The sequence below is a fragment of the Trichosporon asahii genome (genome assembly GCF_000293215.1).
Source record: "Trichosporon asahii var. asahii CBS 2479 unplaced genomic scaffold scaffold00050, whole genome shotgun sequence".
Lineage (NCBI taxonomy): Eukaryota > Fungi > Basidiomycota > Tremellomycetes > Trichosporonales > Trichosporonaceae > Trichosporon > Trichosporon asahii.
The window spans coordinates 1,446,630-1,457,283 of NW_014040874.1; the positions used below are offsets into that span (position 1 = coordinate 1,446,630).

General features: G+C 61.2%; 3 protein-coding genes across 3 annotated transcripts; 1 reads left to right on the forward strand and 2 right to left on the reverse strand.

Moving 5' to 3' along the window:
- Positions 1–410: 410 nt before the first annotated feature.
- On the reverse strand, positions 411–1,772 carry A1Q1_01728 (ubiquitin conjugating enzyme; the record flags this gene model as incomplete). The annotated part of the gene is made up of 4 exons (XM_014324767.1): positions 411–691; positions 1,047–1,155; positions 1,212–1,279; positions 1,637–1,772. The coding sequence occupies 4 exons, from the start codon at positions 1,770–1,772 to the stop codon at positions 411–413; spliced, it is 594 nt and encodes a 197-aa protein (XP_014180242.1).
- A 367-nt stretch (positions 1,773–2,139) lies between these two features.
- Positions 2,140–3,976, forward strand: A1Q1_01729 (uncharacterized protein; the record flags this gene model as incomplete). The annotated part of the gene is made up of 3 exons (XM_014324768.1): positions 2,140–2,463; positions 2,562–3,446; positions 3,491–3,976. The coding sequence occupies 3 exons, from the start codon at positions 2,140–2,142 to the stop codon at positions 3,974–3,976; spliced, it is 1,695 nt and encodes a 564-aa protein (XP_014180243.1).
- Positions 3,977–4,261: 285 nt separating this feature from the next.
- On the reverse strand, positions 4,262–9,367 carry A1Q1_01730 (histone deacetylation-related protein; the record flags this gene model as incomplete). Its single annotated transcript, XM_014324769.1, has 1 exon — positions 4,262–9,367. One exon carries the CDS (start codon positions 9,365–9,367, stop codon positions 4,262–4,264), a length of 5,106 nt encoding a protein of 1,701 aa, XP_014180244.1.
- Between the last annotated feature and the right edge of the window lie 1,287 nt (positions 9,368–10,654).

Consider the following 10,654-nt stretch of genomic DNA (forward strand, 5'->3'; position numbering starts at 1 on the left):
CCTCTTCATTCGTGTTCTCCCACGATCCACCCTTATTTCTCCCCAGCAGAAGAGAACCTAGTTAGCACATAGACACCCCTGTTGTAACTTCAACACACAATATATCATTGTTGTACATGAACGTCTGGAAGGAAACTGGGAGCTATTGGAGGGGAGAACGGGGGGCACGGGCCCGGGCGACTTGTCCTTTGCCTCAGCTAACTGAGACCAAGTCTGGTGGGGTGTGGTGGCTTGAGAGAGTAGGGGAGCGGCCCGTCCATGCAAATGAGCGAAACAGGGTCAATCGCGTGCGCCTGCAGGCTGCCCACACTTGGCGGCCAGCATGCAGTCGGCCGACGACCAACGTTGACATCGCGTATCGAGCGCAGACCTGTAGCCCGCACCGATACGCTTCGTCCACAGCCACACACTCAGTCATACGCCTCCTCTGCACTCCTGCGCGCGAGGCGCTTGACCCTCTTCTTGTACGCGGGGTAGTCCTCGCGGACCTCCTTGGCGGCGTCGACGTTGGCGGGCGAGTTGAGGTCGGGCACGTCGGCGGACAGGAGCGAAATGACCGAGATCAGCACAGTCTCGACAGTGTGCACTGGCAGCCAGCGCTCGCCCGCGTCCTCGTAGCCCCACTGGTCCTCGCCTGGCGCGTGCAGGATCGACACGCAGACCTCGCCCTTGCGCGCGCCCGTGTTATAGACTGGTGTTAGCTGAATGCAGACTGTCCGACAGCTGGGACTGGGCTGCGATGGGGGTAGACATTGATGAGATGGGATGAGGTCGTTCACGCATGATGAGAGGCGGGCGACAATGCGCGGCGGCGTCACAAACGGTGCGATCGACATGGCTGAGCATCACTTAAGTGACACTTTCCTGCCCAAAGTGGCGCCGCAGTCCGCTCGAAACTTCCACAAGCACACAGCTCCGCTGGCACGTCCGACGACGTCGGCGCACGCCCGGTGCGACATCCGCAACGCGCTGTCCTTCCTCGCTGTTCACCACTGAGCCTTTCTCGCTCCCTCTACCACTTCACCAGTCGTCCATGTACCACTCACTGTTCGGGTGCCACATCTCCGAGTCGAACACCATCTTGGGCGGGAGCAGCGGGTATTCCTGATGGTCAGCTCGTGCAGGAAACCCCAGTAGCTCGTCACGGAACAGAGGCTGCACGAGCACAAGCAGTGTCGGCAGCCACAGCGGGTGAGGTACTCAGTACTCACAGGAGGGAAGATGAGGCGCGCCTTGAGAATAGCGCCCTCCCAAAGCGTATCCGTCGGTCTGTCGTCAGCTAAGCACGCACGCGGTCAGCTCACCCCATGATAACGATGGACCACTCGAGAATGTTGTCGTCGTCGACGAGACCGGCGCTGAAGCCGTCGACGGGATTGCGCTGGAGGTCTGGGGTCAGCTCGAAGGCACAAGGTGGCTAGCTCTTTCGCCCCTCTCGCGCGTGTCACTACATGCTCTGGCCATCGCGTTGTCATCACGGCAATCTGGCGGCGGCGGCGCTTGGCTAACACCGCCGTCAGTGCGTTGAGTCAGACACCGCGCGCCACCGCACTCTCCCACCACTCCCTTCCCTTCCTTCCTTCCCTCCTTCATTACCGCGACCTCCCTCCAGTCGCCCGCGTCGCGTCGTACATACCCATAAGCTGCTTCCTCAGGATCAGTGACGAATTGGCCGTCGCGCTCTTGGCGGGGGAGTCGGGGCGGCTCGATCCCGGCCGTGAGGAGGGGTAGGGCGGGGTGGCCGTCGCGGTGCTGGGGCGTGTGGGCGGCATGGCTCGTGTGTTGTGTTGCAGGTGCAAGAGTTGGTAGAAGTGCAAAATGAGCAACAGGTAGGTTGTTGCGTCACAGAACTGGCAAGGACCGAGGAACGGGCGAGCGTGGGGAAGCGACTCGAACCTCAGCGCTTCAGCGGTGGACAATGCGGGTTGACGTGAGCTTGTTAAGCGGATTAGGAGCGGGGTCAAATCTGCATTAGACATAAAGTCTTGTTTGAAGATGATTACAGACGGCCGTGGGAAAATAAGTCAGGAGGGGTGCGGAGATCCCCCCTTAGTCCACCACAGATTTCTGAATCCTTGGTGCTCATCGCCGCCGCTCACCAACTACTCGTAACAACAAATCTACACCCCAAGCACAACCATGGCGCCATCACCACTGCTCCAGGTTCAGAAACTGGAGGAGGCTCTTACGGCCAAGCCAGCGGACCCGAACCCGATCCTCGCGCTTCTGGCCCTCGCGCGGCACGCCAACCCCGAGGTCGTGCACAAGGCCGTCTGGGCGCTGTACCGCGTCTTTGGTGTGCAGCTGGCCCAGGGCCGAGTGGGTGGTATCACGGGACCGAAGGAGAGAGAGTCTGCTGAAGTGAAGGACGGAGGCAAGGTCAAGAGCTGGCTGCGCGACCGGTTGCTGGAGTATGCGGCGATCCTGGGCGGGCTGCTGCATGATTCCGAGGCGGCACTTAGGGTGAGTTTATGAGGTGCCGCGATAGCGGCGACGCGGCGACGCGGCAACGGTAACAGCTGGAAGGGTGTAGACTGACATGACAGAGCTCGGCGCTGCAGCTCCTCTTCGCGCTCCTCGTGCCCCTGTCCGAGAGCGCGGGCGTGCCCATCCACCTGCCCTACTTCCGCATCCTCGTTTCCTACCTCCTCGCCCCGCCCGACAGTCAACGCGGCGCCTCTTCCCACGACTCGACGCTGGAGGAGAATCAGGAGGGTCCCTCGGGCGAACTGCCCCTCGACGTGGCCGGCGCGGCCGTAGACGACTACTGGGCCAAGTACGACGACCTGCGTCTCTTCTTCTTCCGCGAGATCCCCTCCTTCCTCCCGCTGCAGCATGTCGACAATCTGCTCAACCAGCTCGTGCACCTGATCTACCTCCCCAAGGAGCAGGGGGACATCAACGCCTTCTTCATCCCCGGGCTCAAGGCTAACCCATCTTCCGCTAAGAAGGCCAAGAGCAAGAAAGGCAAGAAGGGGAAGAAGGAAGTCGACGCGCTCCCGGACTGGATGGAGGCGTATGACGAGCCCTCGGACGAGGAGGAGGAGCAGCTGGCGGGGAAGAAGCGGCAGCGCACTGCCGCATTGGGGACTGCAGCGGCCGTGCACTCCCTGGCTGCGCACACGGCGGCGTACACGGCAGCATGGGAGGGTGTCCTCTCCTATCCGCTCGAGAAGGGGTGGGAGCGCCGCGTGCTGACCAACCTGCACGGCGAGCGGGGCATCCTCGCGTACATGTCTGCGAGTCGCCGCGTCATAGTCGCCGACTGGCTGGGCGCCACCGTCGACCGGGGCGGCGCACACGCCATGCTCGCCATGAACGGACTCTACGTCCTCATGACGGCTTACAATCTCGACTATCCCAACTTCTACACGCGCCTCTATGCGCTCCTGACCCCCGAGGTGCTGCATGCGAGGTATCGCGCGCGTTTCTTCCGTCTCCTCGAGGTCTTCCTCTCCTCCCCGCTTCTCCCCGCTGCCATTGTCGCCAGTTTTATCAAGAGGCTCGCGCGTTTGGCGCTGACGGCCCCGCCGGCCGGCGCCGTGCTCGTCATCCCCTTCACGTACAACCTCTTCAAGAAGCATCCGGGACGATGCCGATGCTCCACCGCTTGGACGACGGGCAGGACCTCGACCCCTACGACGCCACGGAGCCCAACCCCCTGTCGACCAAGGCGATTGACGGAAGCGTGTGGGAACTCGGCGCCGTGCGAAAACACTATCTCGCGAGTATTGCCGTCATGGCCCAGGTCTTCGAGGAACAATTCACGAAACCCCCCTTCCTCCTTGAAGATTTCCTTGATCATGGATACCAGACGCTGTTCAATACCGAGGCTGAGCGCAAGATCAAAAATCCCCCTGCGCTTTCTGTGCAGCTCGAGCTGGGCAAGCCCGAGGATATGCCCGCCCCGTTCCCATCGGGAGACGGTGGGTTTGGGGAGGACAAGGATGTCGTGTCTGAGCTCTGGGCTTTCTAATTCTGTAACTACTAGCAGTGTTCCATGGACTTCATTGATTATACTTGAGTTGGCATTTCAATTGGTACATTTCTATGGGCGCGCAGACACATGTGTGTTGTATAAAAGCGGAAAACTAAGCGAAACGAAGTCGTATGAAAAAGCAGAAACACGGGGTGCGCGCAAGCTACACCTCGGGACGAAAGACGGGTCTGCGCAGACCAATAAACAAAAACCAATATTCACTTCTAACTGCTCGGAGGACGACTTGACTTTTGAGGCTTTTGGGGGTTCATTCAAGTACTGTTACATGCCTCGTCCGCGGCCGCGGTAGCCGCCCGCCGAAGAAACCTCGGGGGCGGTCGTTGAAGCCCCCGCGCGACGAGCTGAAGCCGCCACGCGGGGGGTAGTTGCCGCGCAACGGCGCCACGGGCGAGACGGGGCCGTTGCCGGAACTGTGGGGTGGTCCACCAGAGCTGCCAGACCAGCTGCCGCGCGGGCCAGTGGGAGCGGCTCGGGGACGCCAGTGGGAGCGGCTCGGGGACCGGTGGGGGGTGCACGGTAGTGCGGAGGGCCGTCACGCTGCGCCAGAGGCGGAGGCATGTCGGGCAGGTTGTGCGACGAGCGCGGGGGTGTCTGGTGAGGAAGCGCGTGACGAGGCGCGACCGGACTGACGCTCGGGTCGGGAGGGAAGCTGTCGCGAGGAACATAGGCTGTGGACGGCGACGTAAAGGATCCGACACTGGCGGGGGACTCGTCGGGAAGAGAACGAGGCACATAGCTGGGGCTCGGACGAGGGACGTAGTTGGACTGCGGCGTAGACGTCGTAGAGCCAGCAGAGTTGGGGCCGTTCCCAAAGTAGTCGGTGCGGGGAACATAGGCTGAACTCTGCGTCGTGGTGGCGCTGGTGGGCGTGCTACCCGCAGACGGAGGGCGAGCAGAAGGCAGGTGCTCCAGAAGGTTCAGGCGCGCAGTAGAACGATCAGCGGCGGCGCCCTCTTCCTGCTGCTCCTTGGCCTCCTTTGCGTCCTTGGACTCCTTGTCGTTCTTGGGCTCCTTTGCATCTGTCGGGGTCTTCGACTCGCCAGCAGTATCAGTGGAATCGGACTGGTGAGACACCTTGCGAATCTTGTGCGTGGCGAGATACTCCTTCATCGAGACCTTCTTGGGAGGCGGCGGCGTCGGCTCCTTGAGTGGAGGAGTAGGCTCCTTGGGAGGGGGAGTGGACTCCTTGTCCTCCTTTGCAGCCTCCTTGGCAGGCGACGACTCGGGGGGAGGCGTCTGTGGACGTTTGATAGGCGAAACAAGCTCCTTGGGAGGCGGCGTTAAACCCTTCGCCGGCGGAGTCGACTCCTTCGCAGCGGGAGCAGGCGACTCGCGCGGAGGCGGGGACAGCTCCTTCACGGGCGAAGGCTCCTTGGTCTCACGAGGAGGGGGACTAAGCTCAGGACTAGCCTCTCGAGTCTCCTTCGGAGCGGGTGAAGGCTCCTTTGAGGGACCCATGGACTTGGCCTCCTTCGTCTTCGGCTCCAGATCCTTGGACGCCTTGGATTTGGACTCCTTCGAGCTGGTCGGCTCCTTAACCTTCTCCTTCGATCTGTCCTTGGACTTGATGGCGTCGTCAGACTTGGCCGAGTCCTTAGACTTGATTGAATCCTTGGACTTGACAGAATCCTTGGACTTGATCGACTCCTTGGACTTGATCGACTCTTTGGACTTGATGACATCTTTCGACTTGCCCGAATCCTTGGACCGTGTCGAGTCCTTGGACTTGGGAGGCTTGACGTCATCGTTGTCGACGTCCATAGCAGAGTCCTTCTCATCCCCGTCAGGAGGCGGAGACGACGGAATCACCTTGCGAGAGCGCCTCTCGGTCTTGACGGGAAGCTCGTCGTCGTCCGCCACAGCCTTGCCCTTGGAGCGAGGTTTTGGAGGGCGCGGGGACGGGCCACGAACAGAGGACTTGGACGCCTCGCGGCTGTCACGGTCAAGCTTCTGCTTCTTGCTGGAACTGGGCTTGCGCGCGTCAGCCTTGCGGGACTTGGGCACGTTCTCCTTCTCAGCCTCGCTCAGGTCGCTGTCAGACTGAGGAGCCTTGCGGACCAGAGACTTCTTGGGCGGCTTGGAGGGGCTGGAACGCTGCGACTTGTTGCGCCTGAAAGAGCTGGGTGCCTCATCCTCAGAACTGCCCTCGTCGCTGGACGCAATGATGTTCTTGCGGGAACGACGCTTGTTGGTGGATCGAACAGACTCGGGCGCCTTCTTGGCCGGCTCCTTCTGGCGAGACTTGAGCTTCTTGTCAGAACGCTTCGTGGACGACTCGGCAACAGGGGAAACGACACGGCGACCGCGCCTGATCGTGGGCGGGTGAATATCCTCAGACCCAGAGTCGTTGTCGCTCAATTCGGAGCGGACAACAGTGACGGTCGTAGCCTCGGACTCATTGCCCGAGAGCTCCTCTTCGCCTTCGGGTTCGGGATGCTCAATCTGGTCGGAAGGAAGAGACGAGAGGACCGACGACGGTTGCTCAGGAATCGCATTGGCGGTGTTTTGAGGCACCGGCGTCTTCATGCCGTCCTTCTCATCCTCGGTTTCGTCCTCATCCTTCTGCTCCGTTGCCACCTCGGGTTCAGGCTTTGGCGGTTCAGCAGTCGGTTCGACTTCATCCACTTGCATGGCGTCGTCCTTCGGCGGCTCGGCCGCTTCGGCGCCAGTGACCAGAGCCTCTTCCGGCTTGGCAGGCTCCTCGTCGGTCTTCGGAGGCTCCTCCGTCACCGTCGCCTTCTCCGCAAGGTCAGCGGTGGCAGGCTCCTCAAGGATCGGGGCAACCTCCTCCACAGCATCTGCCGCAGCTGGGGCAGCCGGGGCAGAATCGGCAGAGTCGGCCGACGGGACAGCCTCGGTGGTGGCAGCCGTCTCGACAGGCTCGTCCAGTTTAGGCTCAGGCTCGGGCTCGGGAGCAGAGGGTGCCACAGGAGGCGGAAGCTCATCCTCCGTCTCGTCGTCGTCCCTCTCGGCAGCGACAGTTGGTTCCGCCGCGGGCTCCGAAGGGGGCTCGTCCACAACAGGAGGCTCTTCGTCGCCCGCGGCCGGCTCGTCGACATCCATTCCGTGATCAGACTGATCCGCGGTCGATGCTGGTCGAGATGGCGTCGATTCGTCGTGTTTCACTTCGTCGTCGTCAGACGGGCTCTTCGCGGGTCCCGTACGCCAAAGCTCCCATTCCCCAGAAGAGGCAAAGCGGCGTGCCTTCGCAGCCTCAGCAGCTTCCAATTCTCGGCGGCGCCAGCCACGGACTGCGCCAATGAGTTCGCCAAGGTCGATGCGCTTCCTGGCACGGGAGCCACTAACTCCATGGAATGTCTGCCCTGACACCAGCCTTCGCATTTGGGAAAACGCGCAGTCTGTTGTCACAGTGCAGGCACACGACTGGAATGTGCCAAAGATGTTGGTGAGGATCGAATCAAACTTGAGCGCTAATCGATCCATCGTTTCAGGCGCAATTGGAGGCTTGGAAGCTCCACTCTTCAGAGTCGAATCGATTACCGCGCGCAACGTGTGAACGACATGCTGGTCATCCCATTCCCAGCCCAGGACAATTTCCTCGTTCTTAGACAGATCGCGGGAGGCGAAGATACCAAACCGGAGCTTGGGCTTCTGGTCTTGATCCTCGGTAGATCGGAACAAGAGCGGGCGAACGACAGCGTTGGGGTGGCATCCGCTTCGTACGAACCGGTTGTCGCATCCGTACGAGCGAGCGTCGAGCATGAGGTTTACGGGGGGGCCGACTGAGTGGACGTACGGCTTGGGGATACCAAGAGCCGAGTACTGGTTGATTGGGTCCTTGCGATACGACGCAGAGTCGATGATCTCGCCGCGGAACTCGCCCAGGAATCCACCTGCATTAACCGCCTCGTTGACGAAAACACCATACAGTGTTGGCCGAGCGTAAATACCGGAGCTCGGCTCGATGTACTTCAGGGGTAAGAAGCAGTGATTGTCGTCGACTGGCCGGATGGACGTGGGGGCAGAGAGGCTGGAGAGATCGGTTCCCGACAATGTGACTGGTGGAACAGGAGGGCCGAGAGTCGAGAAGTCGGGGGATGTGAACATGTCAGGCGAGAGGCGGAGGGCACCGGTCTCAGTTGGAGACGGCAGTCCAGAGTCGTGGTAGGAAGCTCGGCCCTTCCGTGGCGGGCTGTTCTCGTCGACATCGATCCATTCGCGATACAGTTGAGTCATCGCGTGGCGAGCCGGCGCGCCGCGAATGATGTTGTCCTTCATGGGCGTGTACTCCATCTCCCACGGAACGACACGGAAGAAGTCGTCTTCCTCCTTCAGATCGTTGAGAGCCCGAGACGCATTGCGGGGCTTGTGCGAAGGACCCGCTTTACGCTTCGGTTTGTTGTTGGGGGGTGCCATGGACGTATCCTCGGCTGGTGTTGGAGCCGAAGAGCCGTTGCCACCGTTGCTAGTGTCCTCCGCCGCTGCCGCTCGCTCCGACGCTGACGCTCGATCCGTCCGTTGACGTTTCGTCTTTGGTCGAGATTTCTTGCCCTGTTCGGTCGATTCCTGTGGACGCACTAGTCGCGTGTAGGCGATGCGGGGCGCCTGCAGGGCACGCGCGCGGTCGGCGTCGACTTTCCGCGGCATGCACAGCTCACAGAAGTACGTGTCGGGAACAGATGCCTCATCCTGGTACCCGAAACACAGTCCATGCTCCCAAGCGTTGCAGCCTTCGCACTGGATGGTGAAACCGTCGTCTTCCGTGAATCCACAGATACAGCGGATGACAGCGTTGTCTTCTCCCATCCAGTGTCCCGGTCGTTCAGGTTCGGCGGACGATTGTCGTGATGGTCCTGCGGTAGCGTTGCGTTTCCGCTTGGACTTGGATTGCTTCGACTGCGCTTCTGGGCTGGCAGCTGCTGGAGTGGGAAGGGAAGGGGGAGAGGATGGTGTGGGGGCGGCGGCAGATTCGTGCGTCGTGTGAGGCGAATCGTGAGGGGGTGTGTTCGGATAGGTGGACGAAGTCGCCACCGCACTTGGTCGCGCTTGTGACGGTCGTTCAGGAATGGTTGGCAAAGGGTGGTCACCGACTGCGGAGAAGTTCAGCAGCAGAGCGGCTGCCTCTTCTGACGCTGCATTCGAGGAGGAAAGCGGCTCACTCGAGTTGTCGGAAGACTTCGATCCCCTTGTCCCGCTGTCACGGCGACCATTGAGGGCGGTATCCATGTCGACTTGTCGCGAAGGACCCGCCGTTGACGGGTAGCCGGTTTCGGTTGGGCGGTGGCGACTCGTCTCCGTGTCGACATCCTCGGACCGTAAACTGCTTATTGGTGTGGGGTCGTTCGGTGCTCGGTGGTCTTGGGGAGGCACACCTGCTGGTGGCCTCGTGTCGACGGTAACACTCATGAGGCCGGTGGTGACCAACTGACAGGTTGCAGGCCGGGGCTACCGGTCTGAGACCAGTCTAGTTGGTGGATGGTAAGTCAACGGACTGCACTGTGGGGGCGTTGGCGGTGAGTCGGGTCAAACGCTGAAAAGTCGCTCTAGGTGCGAGGAGTCGAGTGACGAACGGCGACCACCAGAGACGAACTACTCCTGAATGACACAGACGATGCGCGCAAAGGGTTGAACGGATGGGGCGCTGAGAAGGACGCTCGCTGTGCCGGGTGGCAGGGATGCCGCAAGGGGGGTTCCAGCAGGGAGGGTGTGTCCCGAGTGAGTTCACCAACTAAGGAGACCCACCGTACACGGGAAGCAGCGAGCGAGGGGACAAAGGGTGAAGTGTTGCACTCGCCGTGTTCAGCGCAATGACTCGGACGAGATGAAGCTGAGAGGACGACGGGATGCAGGTCGGTTGGTGGTGGCGAAAAAGCTGCTCGAGGGAGCCAGCGAGAGGAGGGAGAGAGGAGGGGAAGAGTGATGGATCAAGTTCGAGGATGAGAACATAAAACTCGGTCGATGAGTGATTTTTTGGTCGTAGTCGAGGTGTCGGGGGCGAGGGAGGCGGTGGAGACGGCGAGGAGAGGGGAAGAGAGATGGCGAGGAAGGGAGAGGGGTGGGGAAGAGGGGGGGAAGTGGTTGGATCGAAAAATGGGATGAGTGGATTTGGAGAGAGTAAAAGTCTGTAGTTGAGAGAGGAGACGGCCAAAAGTCCAAGTTGGGTGTCCTCTCACCAAGTGCCAGAGCCAGAGCCAGTGGCTAGGAGGCTCAGAGGTGGCCCAGCGGCCAGCAGCCAGCCAGCCAGAGGAGACTGTTAGGCTGAGTGAGTTTGGCTGGAGCTGGCCGTTGGGTGAGGTAGGCTGAGTAGGCCAGGACAGCCAGGACGGGCGGCCAGACGGACGCAGGCCGCCCGTATGGCCAGAGAGTGCGGCCGTACGCTGCACCGCCCAAGGCCCAACCACACACCGGGCAGGCGTACCATGCGAGCCTAATCACCCAGCCAGCTTACCCCGGTTGTGCCAGGGTCAGGTGGTTGTAACCATGCTTGTCTTGCTGAATGGTCACAGGTAGGTAGCTTCAGTAGTCAGGTGCCAGCGCATCGAGCAAGGGGGGGGAGGGGGAGGATGTGCATGCAGTGAGTGAGTGAGCGGTAAGGGGGGTATGGACGATTGCCGCGATGGACTGGGACAATGCTCTGGCGTTGTGCGTCGTCGGTGGGTGTGCGTTGGTTGGTCATGGTGCGCTCGATGGGAT